Source organism: Pyrus communis, chromosome 2 (assembly GCF_041283825.1).
Source record: "Pyrus communis isolate YQ-2024b chromosome 2, ASM4128382v1, whole genome shotgun sequence".
NCBI lineage: Eukaryota > Viridiplantae > Streptophyta > Magnoliopsida > Rosales > Rosaceae > Pyrus > Pyrus communis.
This window is the reverse complement of record NC_142566.1, coordinates 22,158,933-22,181,663: the sequence shown is the minus strand read 5'-3', so window position 1 is coordinate 22,181,663 and position 22,731 is coordinate 22,158,933. Positions and strand designations below refer to the sequence as shown.

Below are 22,731 nucleotides of genomic sequence, written 5' to 3'. Positions count from 1 at the left end.
AACTTTCAGATAAGGGAGGTGAAGGAAGTGAGCTTGTCTACAAACCAAGAGAAGTCAGAGATGAAGAGGAAGGCATGGAAGGTCGAGGGATATGGCGCAGAAGAACCTACACCGGTTAGAGGAGGTCCTGTGAATAATTCAAGTCTTCTTGTTGAGCTCGGACCCATGGAGATTCACACTTTCTTGTTGAAATTTTAGAGACGGTTTGGTATCGTTCTTTAAACCAATTTTTTATTTTTTTTTTATTTTTTTTATTTTTTATTTTTGTTTTAAAAACCAATCTTTAGATATCAAAATGTGAAGAAAAAAAAAAAGAAAAAAAAAAAGAGCATTGCGATGCAAACTAAAATTGAGATTTGCACACTTGGTTTCTCAAGTTAGCTAGCGTAGTGTGTTCTACAGGGAAATGTGGGGACGTGCAAAGGAAGCCAAAGGGGTTCGACGAAATGTGTTTCTTACAATGCAGTTTTGGGTGCTATGGAGAGTGTTTCAGTTTTGTTTGAAGCTGAGTTACAAAATCGCTATACAACCTAATTAATTTCGTAGTGATCAACATCCCAAATCCAATTTATCTAACATGTCGAAGTCTAGGTACACGTCTTGTTCTTCTTCTTCTTTTGCGCTCTTTCTTTTCTTGCTTGACACGCAGGTCCAAGTTGGGGGCCGGTAGATGTTACCACTCGTATGATACATGAGCGGCATGTCTGTTCAAAATCTAAGCTGTACACTCCAATTTCGTGCCCCACGATCTGTATGTGATCATTGATACGATCAACCTCAACCCATTGCTTCTTGTCTGCATTCAATTTGGAAACCTTGTGTTTGATATCGATATCACGCCACACATCTACATAATCTTCATAACGTCTCATCTTTTTTGACAATATATCTCTATTAAAAGCAAATCCCCCGATGATTCAAGCTAATAGTGCCCGAGAAGCCTGCGCCTCCTACTTCACCGTTATCACGTTAAGGCTAGAATCGATCATTACAGTTTTTCGGTCTCAACACAAAGCATAATAAGTTTCCTTGATAGAAAACAACGTCTTGCAAATCTCTGTGGTCGGTACACAACTCAGAGACTTTGATGATGCCCATTTTATTTTCAATGTCACTGCAGTACACCACAACCTACTTGTCCACGGTATAACATTCCTCTATAGATAAATGTGAGCCCTTCTCTCTCTCCCGTCCTCACTCTCACCCACTTTTATAATTAGTTTCACAACACTCATTAATTTACTACCTTAATACAATCGAATTATATATCATTCATATAGTTCTGACATAATTTTCATGCCACACCTATTGCTTGCGCTGCAAGTTATAACAAAAATAAAAAAGCACAGCATCTAAAATTTCAACACGAAGGTGCGGATCTCCATGGTTCCAAGCTCAACAACAAGAGCTGAGCTATCGACAGGCCCCCCTCTAACCGGTGCAGGTTCATCTCCCCCGTCACCCTCGACTTTCCATGTCATCTTCTTCATCTCCGACTTCTCTTGGTTTGCAGACAAGCTCACTTCCTTCACCTCTTTTATCTGAAACGTACAATCACCAACAAGCACATTATGGCAACCGCCAATAATCCCGAAAACATATGTCGGGCGAAATAATGTACCATAAAACCTACCGTTTTTCCTCTAAACATCTTCTTCAGTTCAACTTTGGCCAGTGTTGAATATTGAGGATCTTCGGCTGCCTGTTAGAATCAACAGCATAAAAGACGCAAACACAAACTAAATTAATTGCATTATCAAATCAATTATGTCACTGTAGCATGTTCTTTTGCTTATCTTTTTACCTCATATAGATGAGCTAACCGAAGGAGCACAGTACCGTCATCCAGTTCCTGCAAAACTCGAATGTTAGAGAGAGAGAGAGAGAGAGAATTAGCGAGCACTTGTGTCATTATTCAGTGGTTTACTGTCACCTGAAGAGTAATCAAAGCAACATTGAGAGGCAAGCTGTAATTAGAATCCATGGTAGATGATTTTGTCAAATGTGACGCAGTCCAATCCTCCATTTTCTGAAATATTAATATCATATATTATAAGTTCAACAGCAATGAAGCTTTACAAACTCTTCTGTAATTATGGTGAAGTCATACCTCGTGGGCGAATGCTAGAAGAAGCGGAGAGTAAACTTCCTGGCCAGTTGTGCGGCGCCAGGGGGCACCCGACCCTGCCTGGTTTACGCTCATATAATAGTTCCCTCGAACCTGCAAAAAATATAAAATGTGCAAGAAATAAGCGTTTTTACTCTCATTGCATAGAAATAGAAACTACTATTGTTGTATAGCATGATACCGTTAGTCCTTCGCATGTATTTTCTTCGATGCACACTGTTTCATCAAGTGCTTCACCCACTCCTCTCGAATCATCCTCAAGTATACGCCTTGTGTTTCAAGCAAGGAAGAATTAGGTCAACATATCCATATCCAGAATAAAGCAATTATTTGACCTAGATGCCGAAAATTTGTCCGTCGGAATCAAACCTGTGAAGCATCATCTCAATTTGTCCATCTTCAATGCTTGATCCTCCAGTGGCACGATCAACCAAGACTGAGAACTCGGATTTGTTATCCGAAGTAAACATTCCAAGATTTAGCTGAAAAAAAGAAGGAAGATAGCTACCGTGAACAAAATTACTGTTAACTGATCACACCATTTATTAAATGAAATTAGCTAGTTGTGGTGTATGTGCGTATATCATGGAAGAAAATTGAAGAAATTACAGGATAATAGTTTCCTGCCACAGGTTGATTAGCTACCGTGAACAAAATTACTGTTAACTGATCACACCATTTATTAAATGAAATTAGCTAGTTGTGGTGTATGTGCGTATATCATGGAAGAAAATTGAAGAAATTACAGGATAATAGTTTCCTGCCACAGGTTGATTAACCACAAGGGGCCAGTCTGGTCTATAATCTCGTACCTGCAAAAACCATGACTCATGTGTTACTTCACTTTTCCAAATTAAGAATTCACGAGACAATGATAAACCAGCAAACTTCATCTGTTAAAATTTTCGGTGGAGAATACTAATTTGTATGAGAAACTCATAATGGAGTTACCCGTTTAATGAAATCCCTTCCGTTAGAATCGGTGTAGAACTCCTTGTTTGTGTCCATGTTTGCTGTCATTCTTGTGATCACCTCCTTTCCAACACCGTCGTCTGTGGGAATAGGACCGATCTTCAAAACAAAAATATGTCAGAACTACATGATTTGAGTCTACCAAGTACTTTACTGCTTTTGCTTTGCCTAAAGAAAGGATTCATCGGCCCAGATGAATACGGTGGACATTCAAAGTAAAGGCAATTATGTTTCCATTGTCCAAATAAAATGGAAGGTGCATTACTCACCGTATATTCAACTTCGGCATGCCCTTTGTCTCTGTAAAGTCTAGTAACCTAATAACAAATGAAATCTCTCGTTCAGAAAAATACGGTTGGTAACAACATAAGACAATGTCAACTTCAATTTCACTTCTGTATTATGTTTTATTAGGGTCCTAAATGATGTGTATAGCTCGCTAATGGACGTAAACCCTCATATGAACAAATTCAGTGAACTATTTAAGCATTTCCGACACAAAAGACGTTTCAACCAGAGAAGGCAATTTGACAAAGTGTCAATAACCTGATAGATCCATGGACTGAACTGTTGGTGAATCTCATCAACTATCGGTCCACGAAAGACCTTCAAAGGAACCTGTAGAATAAAATAAAAACTTAAAGAATTTATAGTGAAGAACCAGATATTATCTCTCAATCCTTATTTTATAAAGTGAAATTCCATGTAATTCAAAGCATGGAAAGTGCATGATAATACGCAAAATAAGGCTTACTGATCTTGACACAACAGTTGGAGGGGCGCCATTAGGCCGGAATATGTATGCACCAGAAGCTTGCTGGATAGATCACATAAACTCCATGTTAGTTCAGCAGGCACTTCATTGACCGGAATTACGTGCTAAAGTAAATCAAAGTCCTAGCAGAAATATTCGACACCTGGGAATCGGCATCTCCTGTGCTTGAACCATACCAGAGGTAGCTCTGCTGTATCGGTACATCAACCTGGTGAACATGATTGTTAATTAAAATTGCTCTAAACTTCCACCAGTCTAAATAAATAACGTAAACCGGCTCTTCGTTTTGAGGGCTGTAAATCTAAACCTATGTCACTTGCACATGTGAAACAACTTACTCCTGTTTTAGAATTATACATCCGATTGAGTTGTCCCGAAGCTAAAGAAAACGACATTTTCAGATCTCCAGGTCCGATTTCAATTGTCTCATTCTGTGGACTCTCCATCGCCGAAAGAAATCCATTTCCGCTTTTCACTACAGAAGAAAGGGCAAAGAAATGCAGATAGTACATAATTTATTCTAGTATACTTTGAGCACATGAGCTTCATAAGAAATAACACTTGAGAATCCTCAAAGGGAAAGATGCGTACATCTACGTTTGGTAGCTCTTCCTGAAACGAAGTATGTGTTCCAACCAAGTGGCGGCACGGAGACTTGAAAGATTAGCCAGTACTTTGGAAATTGGTCTGGTGGCTGTCCCAAGTAGGCTTTTACATAGAAGTTTCTTAAATTGGCTGTTACATTGTCCAAACTTACATATTGTACCTCAAGAATATTTCCCGAAGAATCTTGAACAGAAAGAGTGGCATCATTAACCTGGTTGAACAGAAAAAGTGAGCAAACCTACTCTATGACAGCATAAACTAAATGCGAAGAACATATGCTCACAGGAATCCGAACAGTCTCAGTCCGATTCCATCCGAGAGGATTATATGCCACAACGACCTGAAATTTAAGAGAACGAACGATAAACAAAAGGTTTCATCCGCGAAATGTCCACGAGTAAATTAGAAGTAAAATGAGATAAATTACCAAGCTCTTCCCTTGTGGAATATCTTCCTCTGTTGGAGGGCAGTAACTGATATTGAGTAATTGACACTGTTTAACGATGCAAAATTAGCAAATTATAAGTATATCCAGAAAATTAGCATGAATAATCCAAATGACAATGAATTGAAGTATCACCTGGCTAAAAGTCGGTGTTGAGTTAGTACATTGATCTCCTGTTTTATTTGTAGTTAGACACAAAAGATCGGAATTGACAACAGCTTCTGCCTATAAAATGTCATATGCTACATAAGATATCTAAGGCATATTTTAGCACAGACGACGAATAACAGTGTCGGAGACAAATGCAAAAACTCAAAGGACCAAAATGTGTAGAGATACTAGCTGGAGACCTCAGAAGCTCCGATGAAAAGGCGCTTTGCGTAGTCATCTGTAGTATGTTGTTTGGCAGTGCCGGTGACTGCATCATGGTGCTGTGCGATTCCTAAAGCATCTGCAAGGCCATCGGTATTGGAACCATTTGCTTTCCTTCCAGCCAGAAATTCTAGTTCTCGTGCCGCCTATTTTGCAAAAATAGAAGTTCACACCAAAGTATCACTTGGATTGCACTTAAAACTGACAGAAAGCATCAGATAATATAGATGATTACTATAAGGACTAATTTGATTTTATACCAAATAATATCCGCCTAGCAAGCGGATATATCCCTTCAAACCCGGGCGACTAGTGAAAAATCCAGTCCAATAAGCATCTACCACATCTGCATACCTGTTGGCAATCATTGGTATGCAATAGATTAAGTCAGTAAGTCCTGTTCTGTAGACAAAAGAGGGAAAATGAGAGAATAATACTCACGGAAAATAATCCTCAGTTTTCAGTGGCCATGACTGGTTTGCTGCATTTTTAGCATCGGTATAGATAGATGGTGTAGAATACAAGGCATTAACTCGACCGTCCTGAAAACAAAAATAAGCTCAATGATGCAACTTTGAACTTGAAATCCGCATAATAGTATGAGGTTTGTGATTAAACTCCACCTTATTAACATAGTGAATTAACTTGTCCATTTGTTTGAACCATGATTCTGCATATTGGTACTGGAAATCATCTCCCATCGTCCACATAATGTGATTCGTCCTTGTCACATTTGCCTGCACAGAAAGATCATCCAATCATTTCTCATATACATGCTTCAGCTTTCACCGTTAGATAAAACAAAAGTTTATAAGAAAATTTAAAGGAGCATTAGGAACATTAAAACTTCATTATACTCAAGGGATAAGGTGATTACTTGGGTAAGTGAAGCGCTGATGAAATCGCTGACACGCTGTTCAACATTGTAGTCGAACAGAAGAGGATTATCCTGCAGTTTTATCATTCAACAGATTAGTTGATACCTCATTACATCCACCCTGAAAGAACATCGAGTACTTGATGGGAAAAGTTACTCTGTTGAAACTAGAACCTGGACAGGCTCGAAGTTGTCAAATACTTCGAAATGGAAACCGGGAGGTGGACTATAGTGAACTGGAAAAGCATTGGCAAAAATCTGGAAAGGGCCAGGGTAGTTGTATGTAAGCATTAGATTACATTTTTGAATTAAGGGAAAGTTAAAGTTTTGTAATTAAAATGGTAACAGTGCAGCAGTTGTCGTTGTAAACCTGAGATGAAGAACCGAAAGTTTTGGATCCACGCCATATAACCTCGAGAGACTTATCCACCTTGCGCTTTGCTCTGTCCTGATAATCGATCCTTGCAAAATGCACAGAATCAAACCCGAGCTGCAAGAACATTGTAAGAATCAACTCCATGAGAATTATACGATACCAAATAAAGTTAAGATTCAATCATGTGACTAAACCAACATAGAAAAATGATGAAGCATTGAGGACTCAAATAACAAAATGACCTCAGCGGTGAGTAAGTAAGCTTGCACGGCAGAGTGTCCAAAGGGATCAATCTGCCATCCAGCACGAGGCGTCTTGTTGAACTGCGCCTTTATTGCACGGTGACCTAGCGTCGTTTGATCAATCATGTCTATGTAATGGGTTGTTGCTTCATCATGCATACACCAACCACCATTTCTATATATACAATAGAATTTCTTAAAACAGATTACAAGATGCAAACCAAACACATTTCCTTACGCAAATCAAAGATTCAAGTCGATAGAAGCATACACAAACTCTAACTGCCCGGCATCTACTAGTTTTCGCACGAGAGCTTGAATTTCCGGACTTTGTGTTAACCACCATCTTTGGAAGAATGCCTAAAATTCATGCTAAACAAATCAGAAAACAAAAAGAACTAAAAATTGAAAAACTTTATCATGTTGTGGAGCTTAATTACTGGCCTTACCATCTCAGCAAACACAAACTTCCTGTTCGGATCACGAGCCAACGATTCAACAACAGAATCCAACGTATTCTCAACACAAGCACCCTAATCAAAACGAGCAAATTCATTAACTAGTTAATGAATAAAGTAATTAGCACATTAAGACAATCAATAGCACTTTTGGCAAAAAACTTATATGGTGTTTTTGCATCATAAAAACTACTTTTTAGTTATATAAAACATTTCTAGCAAAAACGCTTATTAGGTGCATAAACCTTATCAAACGAACTCATATATTATATACAAACTTGATTGTCTATTATTGTATGACCTGAATGCTGTTGTTTGATCCAACATAGTACTGATCAACCGTCTTTAACCACCCGACATCATCGTGCGAATGCGCCACCAAATGAACATTCAGTTTCCCCTCCACCACGCCACTCCCCGTCTCATAGTTCACATAACCGCCGCCAACAGCCTCCCTACACAAACAACCCACAACCAAAACAACCACAAGCCGAAAACCCAACTCCAAAGTTTCCGCCTTTCCCATTTTTGAAGTGCAAAAATGGGTTTTCGCTCTGCCGGGTTATATCGAAAACAGACTCCGTGAGTCTGTGACCTGTTGCCACGGTTGTTAACCTTGCGATTGGGAGTTTCGGGTAGGACAGGACAAAAGAGGCCTCGGTTTCTCCATTGAAACAAAATGGCCGGCCTAAATATATAGAGGGTGAGATGGGACTGGATAATGAAGGGGGACAGGCTGTACGAGGGCGTGTAGTGGGGATGGGGCTCCATTTGTCCGAGTTTGACAAAGCTTGTGGACTTTTGAGATATCAAATTTAATGGCGGAATCTGGGGACTGAGGAGCCGTTATTAAATTGTTCAAACCCCTGCGCGGGGGGGCATTGTAAACGGATGGGTTAAATTGCCGTTAAATTACCGCCACTTTTTTGGCCGTTGGATGTGGATTTATGTTTTTTTTTTGTTTTATCAAACGATAAATTTTATTAGATTAGTCACCATACAATGATTCAACTCTTTTTCACTACTATGGTAAAAAGTCACTTGCATATAATCGTAAACTATAGTAATATTTGTCACACCCCACATTTACTTTGTCAATCAAAATTTATCTTGGTACACCCAATATACTTTCCTATACTACCCTCACACCCCAAACTTTCTACATACATCCCACATTTTTCACATACATTCAACATTCTCTCATTGTTCATTCTCACCACATCTCCAAATTTCAAGACTCTCGCTAAACATGTAAATGCTAATTATGAGGTCAATTACATGACATTCAATTGTTGGTTTATTTTATTGGTAGAGCACAAATCCACAATTTGTATCCCTATCTGTTACTTCTCTAGAGTCAATCTCACAAAATTTTGACCCAAAAAAACAAAATGATAGGACATGGGTGAAATTTTTTTTTTTCAAAATTATAATGGGTTCAATTCTTTTTAGGGAACTTTAACGAAAAACTCCCGGTACTGTTCATTTTAATGAAAAACCATATTTTTACAGGTAAAAAGTCAATTTTAGTACTATTCACTTTACCGTTTATTTTGTCCTTATCGTTAAAACTCAAAGTTTTTAAGCAGTTTTCATTAGTTTTCCTTTCTTTTTACGGTACAAAACTTAAAAAGAAAGTAGTGTCAACTGTCAAACTTCCCACTTAGAGAAAAATTTGTTTGTATTATAATGGATTTAGTCTTCTCTTTTTTTTTTTTTTTTTTTTTTTTTTTTTTTTTTTGAGATATCGAAAATTTGTTTTGGAGTAGTTACAGATTTTGATAACAAAAAAATGTTGTAGCTCTTACAAAATCCATACTGTAGTACGTCTGGTTCCGAATTCGTAACATTTTTTTAGTTTTAGGGTTTAGGTTTCTATCAATTTGGGGGTTTTTGTCAATTAGGGGTTTTAGGATTTTAGGGTTTGGGTTTGGACAACCAATTTAAAGTTAGGGTTCATATTAGTAAATAATTTGTGTATTCAACTTCTTTTAATTTTTTTGGGGCTAAATAGTCATTTCATGTTAAGGTACATAAGTTACTTAATAATACATATTTATGTGGGGTGTGCATTCAATATTATGTGGGGTACTAATAAAAAAAACCTTAATATTAAATATGAAGTGCCAACAAGTGTGTTAGATTTGTACATTTAAATGATATTTCTCAATTGTAAACTACGTGTATGATCAAAATTTAAGGGGTGTGCTATCTACATTTAAATGAAAATTGTTAACCCAAAAAACATCAAATGTGACAGATAATTAACAGGAGGGAATATCAATTAAAAATATAATAACATGCTTGTTTAATACCATTACCAATGTTTCAATTTTTTAATCCCTTAGAAATTTGGAGCGATGCTTGAATCCAACGTGACATATAATAGCATACATGTGTGCCAAAATAGACAGCATCCGAATATTTATGTGACTATTAATCCTCGTTACCATACGATTTTGATATCCCAACAATCAAGACGAAGACCAAATCACCAATACATACATACTGCCGAACAGAGACGGTATTAAAAAATTGTGTTTTGTTTGAATGTGTTTGTCGTGTAGATTTATTATCGGGAGGACTGCTTATACCAATCGTTGATGCATATGAGACCTACAATCCAACAGCGGTTTATGTAGCATATTTCTTGTTGCTAGTTGTCGAACAACGACATTACTGGAGACAGATGTTTTACCTGCTAGACTTATTGGGAAGTTGAACACGAGTTTATGGCATCACACAATTATTTATCACCATCATGAACAAAGCGAGAAGGATGTTACTTAGTAGATACCGAAGTAATCACCATTGACAACAAAGAACACCAAGTAAAAACATCGTCGTTGGGAACAATGTAAATATTAATTCAATGCAGAGATACATATCAATGTTGCACGTCTTTTGCTCGAACGCCATCAGTTTATCTGAAGCCGTATGAAGCGAATGTGATAAAGATCAATGTACTGGTGTAGAAACGGAGCTTTCTGACCAGGCGAACAAACATTGATCCAAATTTCAATCTACAAGCTTAAAGGTCATAATCTGAGTTGAGAGACGATCACTAAAGGTTGGTGAGATTTGCTGCCAAGTAGAAGCATCTTTCAGCACAAGTTGGCAACGGAGATGAACTGGGTGATTTCAGCAAAAGTTACGCTGAGCTCAACCAGCTGAGGCATTCCAAGTTTTCCTATCCTATCTCAAACTACCCAGCAACCAAACAAAGAATAACAGGAACATATAACAATAAAGAATCAGAAGTTAGAAATCTCCGCAGATCAGATTGACAGCATCGGCCTGAGCTTGAAACCTCGACGGAGTGTAATTGCTCGTTCCGCATCCACTCCGAATTATCAATGCAGATCATTGTCGCCTGTCCAGCAATGCAAACCGACCAATTAAACAAACAAAATTTCCTTAAATTTAAGCCCTAATTCCCAAGAAAGACGATGAATTTGGGGGTATTTGAACTTGCAGTGCGGAATAATTAATCGAGGGCGTGAAGAGGAAATTAGGGTTTCGGGACTCTTACCTCGAGAACCATGGTTGCAGACTGTGAAAAGAGATCGAGAGAGATTGATCGAGAAGAAAATATAAGTAGAGGATTGGTAATTCTTCTATTTTCTGATCTTATGGACTAGTTTCCGGTGCGATTTCTTTCTATCATTCTCTTTTAATTGTAAACTTCAGGTTGTGGTGGCATATAATTCGCTTGGATGGAATCGAACTGAGATTGTCAGGATACCGGTGAGTTTTGCTGAAGTTAGCAAGTTTCCCTTCTTATCTGATAACAAACTTGCCTTTCTTTTCAATATAACTTGAGAGTGACAATTTCAACCAGGTTAACGACGCGAATCTTGTTCTTCAAGATTTTCCTCCAGGAATTTCCTCCGCTGTGATGGAAAGTCCGCAGAATGAGACCGTTGAAATCGGACCTGGAGATCTGAAGATGTATAATATGAAAACACGAGTAAGTTGTCTAACATTTCTCAAACATTAACCTTGCACAATCATTTTTACTTACTTCCATAGTTTTCTTTACATGCAAGAAAGAGTAATTTGTATATGTATCATATATCACTAGGTTGATGTACCAATTCAGCAGAGCTACTTCTGGTATAATGCAAGGGGAGGTGGTTTACTGTTCCCGAGTGTCAAATCTCTGTGCTAGGGTTGCGATTTACCTAATTGCAGAACTCAAGCCAGTCGTTGGAATACTTTGTGTCTTTTGTACTAACATAAAGTTGTATGATCTATTGAGCAGAATCTGGTGCATACGTATTCCGGCCTTGCAACTCCCTTCCAAGTGCTGTGTCAAAATCAGTATGCCATCTTTCCATGTGACTATGTATTTGCGAAGCCTCATTATATTCGTTACATGTGTTTATCTTTGTACGTTTTAGCTTGATATACATCGTTGGCCATTCTAAAGGTACAATTGAAGGTTGTCCGCGGACCTCTGTTAGATGAGATTCACCAAAAGTTCATCTCATGGATCTATCAGGTCACCAGACTATACAAAGATAAAGAGTACGCTGAATTTGAATACACTGTGAGCGATATATACTTACAATTTTACTCTCATGAAAAACAGACATTACGCTTTATTCTGAAATCAACCGTGTTTGTCGTTCTGATATACTTTTATTTTTAAAATCGGTCCAATTCCAGTAGAAGGTCTTGTGGGAAAAGACGTCATCATGCGAATGACAAAGAATATGACCACAAACAAGTGTTTTACACTGATTCAAACGGGAGGGATTTTCATAAAACGGGTATTTCTTGATGAAGAGACGAAAATTTGTCTCGAGTGTTTTTAATTCATAAGAGTTATATAAATGCTGACTCGAGTCATAGTTTCATAGGTTCGAGACTATAGATCAGACTGGTCCCTTTTGGTTAATGAACCTGTAGCAGGAAACTACTATCCAGTAATTTTCTCAGCACTAGTTCACATGAAAAATGGTTTGAACTGTTTAAGGTTCTTATTGACTCCGGTATCATGTTGTTTTTCAGCTAAATCTTGGGATGTTTACATCGGATAACAAATCTGAATTCTCCATCTTGGTTGATCGCGCCACTGGAGGATCCAGCATTGAAGATGGAGAAGTAAAGCTATCATAATCTTGATGTGTCCACATGTTAACCTGATTTTCGTTGTTCAAACGCAAGGCATCTGATGTATGACGACTCTAAAGGAGTGAATGAAGCCCTTGACGAAATTGTCTGCATCAACAAAATTAAATGCGATGGACTAACGGTACAATCTTACACCAAAACAGATTCATTATGCGCCTGATCACGTTATCTTTATCTTGGTTCATATTTTTCATTTCAGATGCGAGGAAATTATTATGTGAGCATAAACCGAGTAGGGGATGGAGCTCGCTGGCATGGAACAACTGGACAAGAAGTTTACTCTCCACTTGTTCTGGCTTTTACTCATGAAGTATGACTCGACTGCTACATTAAGCGTCTGTTGGGATTGAAGGATGTCGATTTGGATTTCATAACTAGCTCTTGATTTTGTAATATATTTGGTATTGTTTAGAAATTGGAGGACTGGACTGCATCTCATGTGACAAAAACATCTTCCATGGATCGAAATTAAAATTTGCCTCTCAATGTTGCTCTAATTACTCTTCAGGTGACTTTAAAATGTGAATTTACTGTTGAACGAATATATAGAGCGTCTGTTACTCTCACTTTTTCACTCACCCTTGTTTTACAGGAATTGCAAGACGAAAGTGTACTGCTTCGTCTAGCGCATCTATATGAGGTAAGAAGATAATTTTTACACTCCCCCTCTGTGTTTGTTCCGGAATGAACTGGGTACTAATGTGTCACTCACTTCCTCCATGTTTGTTGCGTGTTTTGGCAGCCTAAGTTCCTGAGTTTTCGACATTGGCCAAAGTTGAACTGAAGAAGATGTTTACAGGAAAAATGGTAAGTATAGCGTTGTTTCAGTCTATGATACATTGTTTTATCTGAAATAGAAACTGAAGTCAACGCATCTAATCGGGCACTGTTTCGCTCCTTAGAGTTAAGTAGCTATAGTCCTTCGTACCTGTCAATCACAGTCTGACACATATACAAAAAATAATTCACTAATAGCATGCCATGTCGGTGATTTAGTAACTTGATTGGTGGTGTGTTCAACATTCCTCTATAGATAAACATGAGGCTTCTCTCTCTCACCCAACCTGAGCTACCTCAGTCCAATCGAATTATATATCATTTATATAGTTCTGACATAATTTTCATGCCATACCTATTGCTTGCGCTGCAAGTTATCTCAACACGAAGGTGCGTATCTCCATGGGTCCAAGCTCAACAACAAGAGTTGAGCCATCGACGGGCCCCCCTCTGACCGGTGTAGGTACATCTCCACCGTCACCCTCGACTTTCCATGTCATCTTCTTCATCTCCGACTTCTCTTGATTTGCAGACAAGCTCATTTCCTTCAACTCCTTTATCTGAAAAGTACAATCACCAACATGCACATTATGGCAATCGTCAATTGTACTGTAAAACGTATGTCGGGCAAAACAATGTACAATAAAATGTACCGCTTTTCCTGTAAGCATCTTCTTCAGTTCAACTTTGGCCAGTGTTGAATATTGAGGATCTTCGTCTGCCTGGTAGAATCAACAGCGTAAAAGAAGCGAAAACAAACTAAATTAACTGCATTATCAAATCAATTATGTTGCTAGCGCGTTCTTTTGCGTATCTTTTTACCTCATATAGATGAGCTAACCGAAGGAGCACAGTACCGTCATCCAGTTCCTGCAAAACTAGAATTTTAGAAAGAGAGCCAGAGAGAGAGTGAAAATTAACGACCACTCGTCTCGTTGTTCAGTGGTTTACAGTTACCTGAAGAGTAATTAAAGCAACATTGAGAGGCAAGCTGTAATTAGAATCCATGATAGATGATTTTGTCAAATGTGATGCAGTCCAATCCTCCATTTTCTGAAAATTAAAATCGTATATTATAAGATCAACAGCAATGAAGCTTTACTAAGTCTTCTGTAATTATGGTGAAGTCATACCTCATGGGCGAATGCTAGAAGAAGCGGAGAGTAAACTTCCTGGCCAGTTGTGCGGCGCCAGGGGGCACCGGACCCTGCCTGGTTTACGCTCATATAATAGTTCCCTCGAACCTACGAAAAATATAAAACGTACAAGAAATAAGCGTTTTTACTCTTAAGTGCATAGAAATAGAAACTACTATTGTTGTATAACATGATACCGTTAGTCCTTCGCATATATTTTCTTCGATGCACACTATTTCATCAAGTGCTTCACCCAGTCCACTCGGATCGTCCTCAAGTAGACGCCTTGTGTTTCAAGCACAGAGAATTAGGTCAACATATCCATATCCACAATAAAGCAATTATTTGACCTAGATGCCGAAAATTAGTCTGTCGCAATCACACCTGTGAAGCATCAGCTCTACTTGTCCATCTTCAATGCTTGATCCTCCAAGGGCACGATCAACCAAGACTGAGAACTCAGATTTGTTATCCGAAGTAAACATTCCAAGATTTAGCTGAGAAAACAAGAAGATAACTACTGTTAACAAAATTACTATTAACTGATCACACCATGTATACAATGAGATTAGCTAGTTGTGGTGTATGTGCGTATATCACGTAAGAAAATTGAAGAAATTACTGGATAATAGTTTCCTGCCACAGGTTGATTAACCACAAGGGGCCAGTCTGGTCTATAATCTCGTACCTGCAAAACCATGACTTAAGTGTTACTTAACTTTTCCAAATTTAAGAATTCACAAGACAAATCAATGATAAACCAGCAAACTTCATCCTTTAAAATTTTCCATGTAGAATACTAATTTGTATGAGAAATTCGTATGTGGAGTTACCCGTTTAATGAAATCCCTTCCGTTAGAATCGGTGTAGAACTCCTTGTTTGTTTCCATGTTTGCTGTCATTCTTGTGATGACCTCCTTTCCCACACTGTCGTCTGTGGGAATAGGACCGATCTTCAAAACAAAAATATGTCAGAACTACATGATTTCAGTCTAGCAAGATAAGACTTTACTGCTTTGTGTAAAGAGAGGATTCATCGGCCCGGATGAATACGGTGGACATTCAAAGTAAAGGCAATTATGCTTCCATTGTCCAAATAAATGGAAGGTCCGTGACTCACCGTATATTCAACTTCGGCATGCTCCTTGTCTCTGTAGAGTCTAGTGACCTAATAGCAAATGAAATCTTTCGTTTAGCAAAATGCAGTTGGTAACAACATAAGACAACGTCAACTTCAATTTCACTTCTGTATTACGTTTTATTGGGGTCCAAAATGATGTGTATAGCTCGCTAATGGACGTAGAACCTCATACAAACAAATTCAGTGAGCTATTTAAGCATTTCCGATACAAAAGACGTTTCAACCAGAGAAAGCAATTTGACAAAGTGCCAATAACCTGATAGATCCATGGACTGAACTGTTGGTGAATCTCATCAACTATCGGTCCACGAAAGACCTTCAAAGGAACCTGTAGAATTAAAAAAAATAAAAAAAAAATAAAAAAAAAACTTTCAGAATTTATAGTGAAGAACCAAATATTATATCTCAATCCTAATTTTATAAACTGAAATTCTATGTAATTCATAGCGTGGAAAGTGCATGACAATACGCAAAATAAGGCTTACTGATCTTGACACAACAGTTGGAGGGGCACCATTAGGCCGGAATACGTATGCACCAGAAGCTTGCTGGATAGATAACATAAACTGCATATTAGTTCAGCAGGCACTTCATCGACTGAAATTACGTGCTAAAGTAAATCAAAGTCCTAGCAGAAATTTTCGACACCTGGGAATCGGCATCGCCTCTGCTTGAACCATACCAGAGGTAGCTCTGCTGTATCGGTACATCAACCTGGTGATACATGATTGTTAATTAAAATTGCTTTAAACTTCCACCAGTCTAAATAAATAAAGTAAATCGGCTCTTCGTTTTGAGGGCTGTAAATCTAAACTATGTCACTTGCACATGTGAAACAACTTACTTCTGTTTTAGAATTATACATCCGATTGAGTTGTCCCGAAGCTAAAGAAAACGACATTTTCAGATCTCCAGGTCCGATTTCAATTGTCCCATTCCGTGGACTGTCCATCTCAGAAAGAAATCCATTTCCGCTCTTCACTACAGAAGTAAGGGGCACAAAGAAATGCAGATAGCACATAATTTATTCTAGTATACTTTGAGCACATGAGCTTCACAAGGAATAACAACTGGGAATTCCCAAGGTCCTGAAGGAAAGAGGAAAGATGCGTACATCTACGTTTGGTAGTACTTCTTGAAACGAAGTATGTGTTCCAACCAAGTGGCGGCACGGAGACTTGAAAGATTAGCCAGTACTTTGGAACTTGGTCTGGTGGCTGTCCCAAGTAGGCTTTTACGTAGAAGTTTCTTAAATTCGCTGTTACATTGTCCAAACTTACATATTGTACCTCAAGAATATTTCCCGAAGAATCTTGAACAGAAAGAGTTGCATCATTAACCTGGTTGAACAGAAAAAGTGAGCAAACCTACACTATGACTGTATGACAGCATAAACTAGATGCGAATAACATATGCTCACAGGAATCCGAACAATCTCAGTCCGATTCCATCCAAGAGGATTATACGCCACAACGACCTGAAATTGAAGAGAACAAACGATAAACAAAAAATTTCATCCACGAATTATCCACAAGTAAATTAGAAGAAAAGGAGATAAAATACCAAGCTCTTCCCTTGTGGAATATCTTCCTCTGTTGGAGGGCAGTAACTGATATTGAGTGATTGACACTGTTTAACAATGCAACATTAGCAAATTATAAGTATATCCAGAATATTAGCATTAATGATCCAAACGCAACAGATGACAATGAACTGAAGTATCACCTGGCCAAAAGTCGGTGTTGAGTTTGTACATTGATCTCCTGTTTTATTTGTAGTTAGACACAAAAGAGCGGAACTGACAACAGCTTCTGCCTATAAAATGTCATTATGCTACATAAGATATCTTAGGCAGATTTTAGCACAGACGATGAATAACAGTGTCCGAGACAAATGCTAAAAATCAAAGGATCAAAATGTGTGGAGATACTAGCTGGAGACCTCAGAAGCTCCGATGAAAAGGCGCTTTGCGTAGTCATTTGTAGTATGTTGTTTGGCAGTGCCAGTGACTGCATCATGGTGCTGTGCGGTTCCTAAAGCATCTGCCAGGCCATCAGTATTGGAACCATTTGCTCTCCGTCCAGCCAGAAACTCTAGTTCTCGTGCCGCCTATTTTGCAAAAATAGAAGTTCACACCAAAGTACCACTTGGATTGCACTTAAAACTGACGGAACGCATCAGATGCTATAGATGATTACCATAAGGACTAATTTAATTTCATACCAAATAATATCCGCTTAGCAAGCGGATATATCCCTTCAAACCTGGGCGACTAGTGAAAAATCCAGTCCAATAAGCATCTACCGCATCTGCATACCTGTTGGCAATCATCGGTATGCAATAGATTAAGTCAGTAAGTCCTGTTCTGCAGATAAAAGAGGGAAAATGAGAGAATAATACTCACGGAAAATAATCCTCAGTTTTCAGTGGCCATGACTGGTTTGCTGCATTTTTAGCATCGGTATAGATAGATGGTGTAGAATACAAGGCATTAACTCGACCGTCCTGAAAACAAAAATAAGCTCAATGATGCAACTTTGAACTTGAAATCCACACAATAGTATGAGGTTTGTAATTAAACTCTACCTTATTAACATAGTGAATTAACTTGTCCATTTGTTTGAACCATGATTCTGCATATTGGTACTGGAAATCATCACCCATTGTCCACATAACGTGATTCGTCCTTGTCACATTTGCCTGCACACCAAGATCATTCAATCATTTCTCATATACATGCTTCAGCTTTCACCATGAGATAAAAGAAAATAAGAAAATTAAAGGAGCACTTAAGAACACATAAACTTCATTATGTACTCAAGGGATAAGGTAATTACTTGGGTAACTGAAGCGCTGATGAAATCGCTTACACGCTGTTCAACATTGTAGTCGAACAGAAGAGGATTATCCTGCAGTTTTATCATTCAACAGATTAGTTGACACCTCATTACATCCACCCTGAAAGAACATCAAATACTTGATGGGAAAAGTTACTCTTTGTTGAAACTAGAACCTGGACAGGGACGACGTCGTCAAAAACTTCGAAATGGAAACCGGGAGGTGGATTATAGTTAACCGGAAAAGCATTGGCAAAAATCTGCAGAAGGCCCGGTAGTTGTATAGTAAGCATTAAATTACATTTTTAATTTAAGTGAAAGTTAAAAGTTTTGTAATTAAAATAGTAACAGTGCAGGAGTTGTAGTTCTAAACCTGAGATGAAGAACCGAAAGTTTTGGATCCACGCCATATAACTTCGAGAGACTTATCCTCCTTGCGCTTCGCTCTGTCCTGATAATCAATCCTTGCAAAATGCACAGAATCAAACCCGAGCTGCAATAACATTGTGAGAATCAACTCCACCAAAATTATACGATACAAAATAAAGTTCAGATTCAAGCACATGACAAAACCAACATAGAAAAATAATGAAGCATAACAAACTGACCTCAGCTGTGAGTAAGTAAGCTTGCACGGCAGAGTGTCCAAAGGGATCAATCTGCCATCCAGCACGAGGCGTCTTGTTGAACTGCGCCTTTATTGCACGGTGACCTAGCGTCGTTTGATCAATCATGTCTATGTAATGGGTTGTTGCTTCATCATGCATACACCAACCACCATTTCTATATATACAATAGAAATTCTTGTAACAGATTAAAAGAAGCAAACCAAACACATTTCTTTACGCAAATCAATGATTCAAGTCGATAGAAGCATACACAAACTCTAACTGCCCGGCATCTACTAGTTTTCGCACGAGAGCTTGAATTCCCGGACTTTGTGTTAACCACCATCTTTGGAAGAATGCCTAATATTCATGCTAAACAAATCAGAAAACAGAAAGAATTAAAAATTGAAAAACTTGATCATGTTGGGGTGCTTAATTACTCTTACCATCTCAGCAAACACAAACTTCCTGTTTGGATCACGAACCAACGATTCAACAACAGAATCCAACGTATTCTCAACACAAGCACCCTAATCAAAATGAGCAAATTCATTAACTAGTTAATGATTAAAGTAACTAGCATATTAAGACAATCAAAAGCACTTTTGGCAAAAACCTTATAAGGTGTTTTTGCATCATAAAACCACTTTTCAGTGAAAGCACTTGGATTTTTTGCAAAAACGCTTATCAACAGAGAGACCCTGAAAAGCATTTCTAGCAAAAACGCTTATCAACATAGGTGCTTCTACATAAACCGTATCAAACGAACTCCTATATTGTATACAAATTTGAGTGTCCATTATTGTATGACCTGAATGGTGTTATTTGATCCAACATAGTACTGATCAACCGTCTTCAACCACCCGACATCATCGTGAGAATGCGCCACCAAATGAACATTCAGTTTTCCCTCCACCACGCCACTCCCCGTCTCATACTTCACAAAACCGCCGCCAACAGCCTCCCTACACAAACAACCCACAACCAAAACAACCACAAGCTGAAAACCCAACTCCAAAGTTTCCGCCTTCCCCATTTTCGAAGCCCGAAAAAAGGTTTTCGCTCTGCCGAGTTATATCAAAAACAGACTCCGCGAGTCTGTGACCTGTTGCCACGGTTGTTAACCTTGTGATTGGGAATTTCAGGTAGGACAGGACAAAAGAGGCCTCGGTTTCTCCGTTGGAATAAAATGGCCGGCCTAAATATATAGAGGGTGAGAGGGACTGGATAGTGAAGGTGGGCAGTCTGTACGAGGGCGTGTAGGGGGGATGGGGCTCCATTTTTGCGAGCTTGGCAAAGCTTGTGGCCTTTTGAGATATCAAATTTAATGGCGGCATCTGTGACAGAGGAGCCGTTATTAAATTCTTCAAACGATGGGGAGTGAATTGTAAACGGCTTGTTAATTTACCGCCACTTTTTTGGCCGTTAGATGTGGATTTGTGTTTGGTTTTGGCCCTTTGGGGGTGAATTTGACGGCTACAGATTGTCCTTAGGTCACACACAAATTGAAACGGACACATTCACGCTCTACAATACAGGCCTTTATGTAAAGGGATCTTCATTTTTTTTCAAAAATTGAGGATTCGTTGTGAAACTCACTCCATATTAAATTTCAACGATTCGAACTATCTATTTTATAATTCTCGATTCATAGATTATTCTTGCAAAAATTCAATTCAATCCAAAACCATTTGCCCATTTAATTATCAAAATAAAATTTCATTGTTTATTATATAACAAAGTATTTGTTAATTTCTTTGAACCCAATTAGATGTCTTAAATATTTCCGATTTGGCTAGTATTTTGCAAGGATGATCTATGAGGTGCAACTTGAAAAATAGACGGTTCGGATCGTTAAAGTTCGATGTAGTGTGGACCCCACAACTAATCCCCATTTTATAAATAAATAAATAAAAAAATGAGGATCCCTTCTCTTAAAGATTTCCTACAGCTCTAATATTAAATATGGCTTGTCCACAAGTGTGTTAAATTTGTACGTTTAAATGATATTTCTTAACGGTAAACTACGTGTCTGATCAAAATTTAAGGGGTGTGCTATCTACACACCACTTTTAACTTTCCACACACCCCTCTTTATTTTCGGCCGTCAGATCAAATAAATTGAAGAATATCAAATAACAAAAATTAACAAGGAATGTGTGAGAAGTAAAAAAGAATGTGTGGATAATATACCCTAAGTTTAAACTTGACAAAATCACATACAACATGATATAATACGAACATGCAATGCTCGTAAACACAATTGTAAATTGTAGATTTGAATATGCGATCGTGCTTACACACATTAATCGCATTTATACATGCCCCATCCTCTCTCCCAATCCCACTTATCCGATATAATGGTTTATCTATTCCAATCCAAGTCTCAGTGCCAAGCGAGACATTTGTCTACACGTAATGTTTCATCGGGTCATTCATTGTGTTTGTTCACTTTTAACTTGCATATCGGGATACCGATTTCATAGGCTCGTTGTCTCCTTTTTCTTCATATATGGAGAACAGTTCAACTCTCGAACCCAAAGTTAGAAAATGAGCCGCGGGGGCATCTTTGGTTGACAAAGGCGGTTGATATGAAACTTTTGCAGTAAGTTTTCTTCTTTTCAAACTGAATGTAATGATTGTGTGTGAAAATTACTTTTGTCTCTATTTTTGTTAGTTTTTTCAAATGATTATACAACTCTATTATATTCATTACCTTTTCTTTTTATTTTTTTCTAGAATAAACGATATTATTTACACTAAAAGGGAAGAGGTTAGGCTCTTGATTAATGTTGGAAGCATCCTTTGTGTCAATTTTTATTAGGAAAGATTTGGTTCCATCTTACTCATTACAGCTAGAGCAGAATCTTATGACAATTATATTGTTTGTACATGCAAAACTCACACAATCACTTACATACAAATTTAGATTCTCTCCCCTTCCTCCTCTCCTATTTGAACGCTCAATATTACGCTACATCATCTTGTTTTACTTTCTTTGCAGAAAGAGAAAGAAGAAGACGAAATTGAGAGAAGAGGGTAGGAAGGAGAATATGGAGGGAAGAGAATCCAACTCTCTTACATTCGATTATATTTGAGGTAAGTCTTATCATCGTATGTGGGGCACGTGTATAAAAGTTTTTCAAACTCTTAGCAAGCGTGTCAATTTTTGGTACAAGAGTAAATCAATACGAAATTAAGAAAATTGTTAACCTAAAAACCATCATATGTGACAAATAATTAACAGGAGGGGACATCCATTAAAAATAGGGAACTTTAACGAAAAACTCTCAATACTGTTCACTTTAACGAAAAATCATATTTTTACACTAAAAAATCAATCTTGATACTATTCACTTTACCCTTTATTTTGTCGTTATCGTTAAACCTCAAAATTTTCAAACCATTTTTATTAGTTTTCTTTAACAAATATAATAACATGCTTGTTTAATACTAATACCAATGTTTCATTTTTTTAGTCCCCTTCAAATTTGGAGAGATGCTTGAATCCAACGTGACATATAAGACCATATGTGTGCCAAAATAGACAACATCCTAATATTTATACGACTATTAATCCTCGTTTTGCATACGATTTTGACATCCCCACAATCAAGACGAAGACCAAATCACCAATACATCATACTTGCCGAACAGAGACCGTATTAAAAATTGTGTTCTGTTTGAATGTGTTTGTCGCGTAGTTTTATTACCGGGAGGAATGTTTATGCAAGTGAGTGACTATCAACCATTGATGCATATGAGACCTACAATCCAACAACGGTTTACATAACTGGAGACCTATTTTTACCTGCTAGACTTATTGGGAAGTTGAACACGAG

General features: G+C 37.9%; 2 protein-coding genes and 1 long non-coding RNA gene across 3 annotated transcripts; 1 reads left to right on the top strand and 2 right to left on the bottom strand.

Moving 5' to 3' along the window:
* Window positions 1-1,045: 1,045 nt before the first annotated feature.
* LOC137747783 (alpha-mannosidase-like) lies at window positions 1,046-7,919 on the bottom strand. The gene is made up of 29 exons (XM_088687130.1): window positions 7,553-7,919; window positions 7,243-7,326; window positions 7,065-7,153; window positions 6,794-6,968; window positions 6,546-6,665; window positions 6,350-6,433; window positions 6,176-6,247; window positions 5,922-6,035; window positions 5,740-5,840; window positions 5,559-5,652; window positions 5,277-5,444; window positions 5,062-5,151; window positions 4,909-4,974; window positions 4,765-4,821; window positions 4,467-4,692; window positions 4,214-4,350; window positions 4,018-4,083; window positions 3,855-3,917; window positions 3,647-3,718; window positions 3,370-3,417; window positions 3,080-3,199; window positions 2,875-2,940; window positions 2,498-2,610; window positions 2,310-2,397; window positions 2,111-2,221; window positions 1,934-2,029; window positions 1,805-1,852; window positions 1,634-1,702; window positions 1,046-1,541 (listed from the first exon to the last, which is right to left on the bottom strand). Exons 1-29 carry the CDS (start codon window positions 7,775-7,777, stop codon window positions 1,353-1,355), a joined length of 3,051 nt encoding a protein of 1,016 aa, XP_088543256.1. The 5' UTR covers window positions 7,778-7,919; the 3' UTR covers window positions 1,046-1,352.
* A 4,465-nt stretch (window positions 7,920-12,384) lies between these two features.
* On the top strand, window positions 12,385-12,987 carry LOC137747784 (uncharacterized). Its single transcript, XR_015952227.1, has 3 exons — window positions 12,385-12,511; window positions 12,590-12,700; window positions 12,803-12,987. It is a non-coding gene; the product is annotated as an uncharacterized LOC137747784 (long non-coding RNA).
* Window positions 12,988-13,420: 433 nt separating this feature from the next.
* On the bottom strand, window positions 13,421-20,029 carry LOC137747785 (alpha-mannosidase-like). The gene is made up of 28 exons (XM_088677651.1): window positions 19,701-20,029; window positions 19,336-19,419; window positions 19,161-19,249; window positions 18,890-19,064; window positions 18,655-18,774; window positions 18,458-18,541; window positions 18,282-18,353; window positions 18,031-18,144; window positions 17,849-17,949; window positions 17,668-17,761; window positions 17,386-17,553; window positions 17,170-17,259; window positions 17,008-17,073; window positions 16,865-16,921; window positions 16,559-16,784; window positions 16,289-16,425; window positions 16,093-16,158; window positions 15,930-15,992; window positions 15,701-15,772; window positions 15,424-15,471; window positions 15,137-15,256; window positions 14,926-14,991; window positions 14,688-14,800; window positions 14,501-14,588; window positions 14,301-14,411; window positions 14,125-14,220; window positions 13,990-14,037; window positions 13,421-13,889 (listed from the first exon to the last, which is right to left on the bottom strand). Exons 1-28 carry the CDS (start codon window positions 19,923-19,925, stop codon window positions 13,542-13,544), a joined length of 3,141 nt encoding a protein of 1,046 aa, XP_088533777.1. The 5' UTR covers window positions 19,926-20,029; the 3' UTR covers window positions 13,421-13,541.
* Between the last annotated feature and the right edge of the window lie 2,702 nt (window positions 20,030-22,731).

Excerpts from the sequence above, each read along its gene's own strand:
- LOC137747785 (XM_088677651.1), bottom strand. The coding sequence starts at position 19,925 with ATGGGGAAGGCGGAAACTTTGGAGTTGGGTTTTCAGCTTGTGGTTGTT. Across the intron at positions 16,426-16,558 it reads AAGTACTACCAAACGTAGAT|TGAAGAGCGGAAATGGATTT; the intron begins GTACGCATCTTT and ends TTACTTCTGTAG. Across the intron at positions 16,159-16,288 it reads TGTATAATTCTAAAACAGAA|GTTGATGTACCGATACAGCA; the intron begins GTAAGTTGTTTC and ends ATGTATCACCAG.
- LOC137747783 (XM_088687130.1), bottom strand. The coding sequence starts at position 7,777 with ATGGGAAAGGCGGAAACTTTGGAGTTGGGTTTTCGGCTTGTGGTTGTT. Across the intron at positions 6,248-6,349 it reads ACAACTTCGAGCCTGTCCAG|GATAATCCTCTTCTGTTCGA; the intron begins GTTCTAGTTTCA and ends ATAAAACTGCAG. Across the intron at positions 5,653-5,739 it reads AAAACTGAGGATTATTTTCC|GTATGCAGATGTGGTAGATG; the intron begins GTGAGTATTATT and ends GATTGCCAACAG.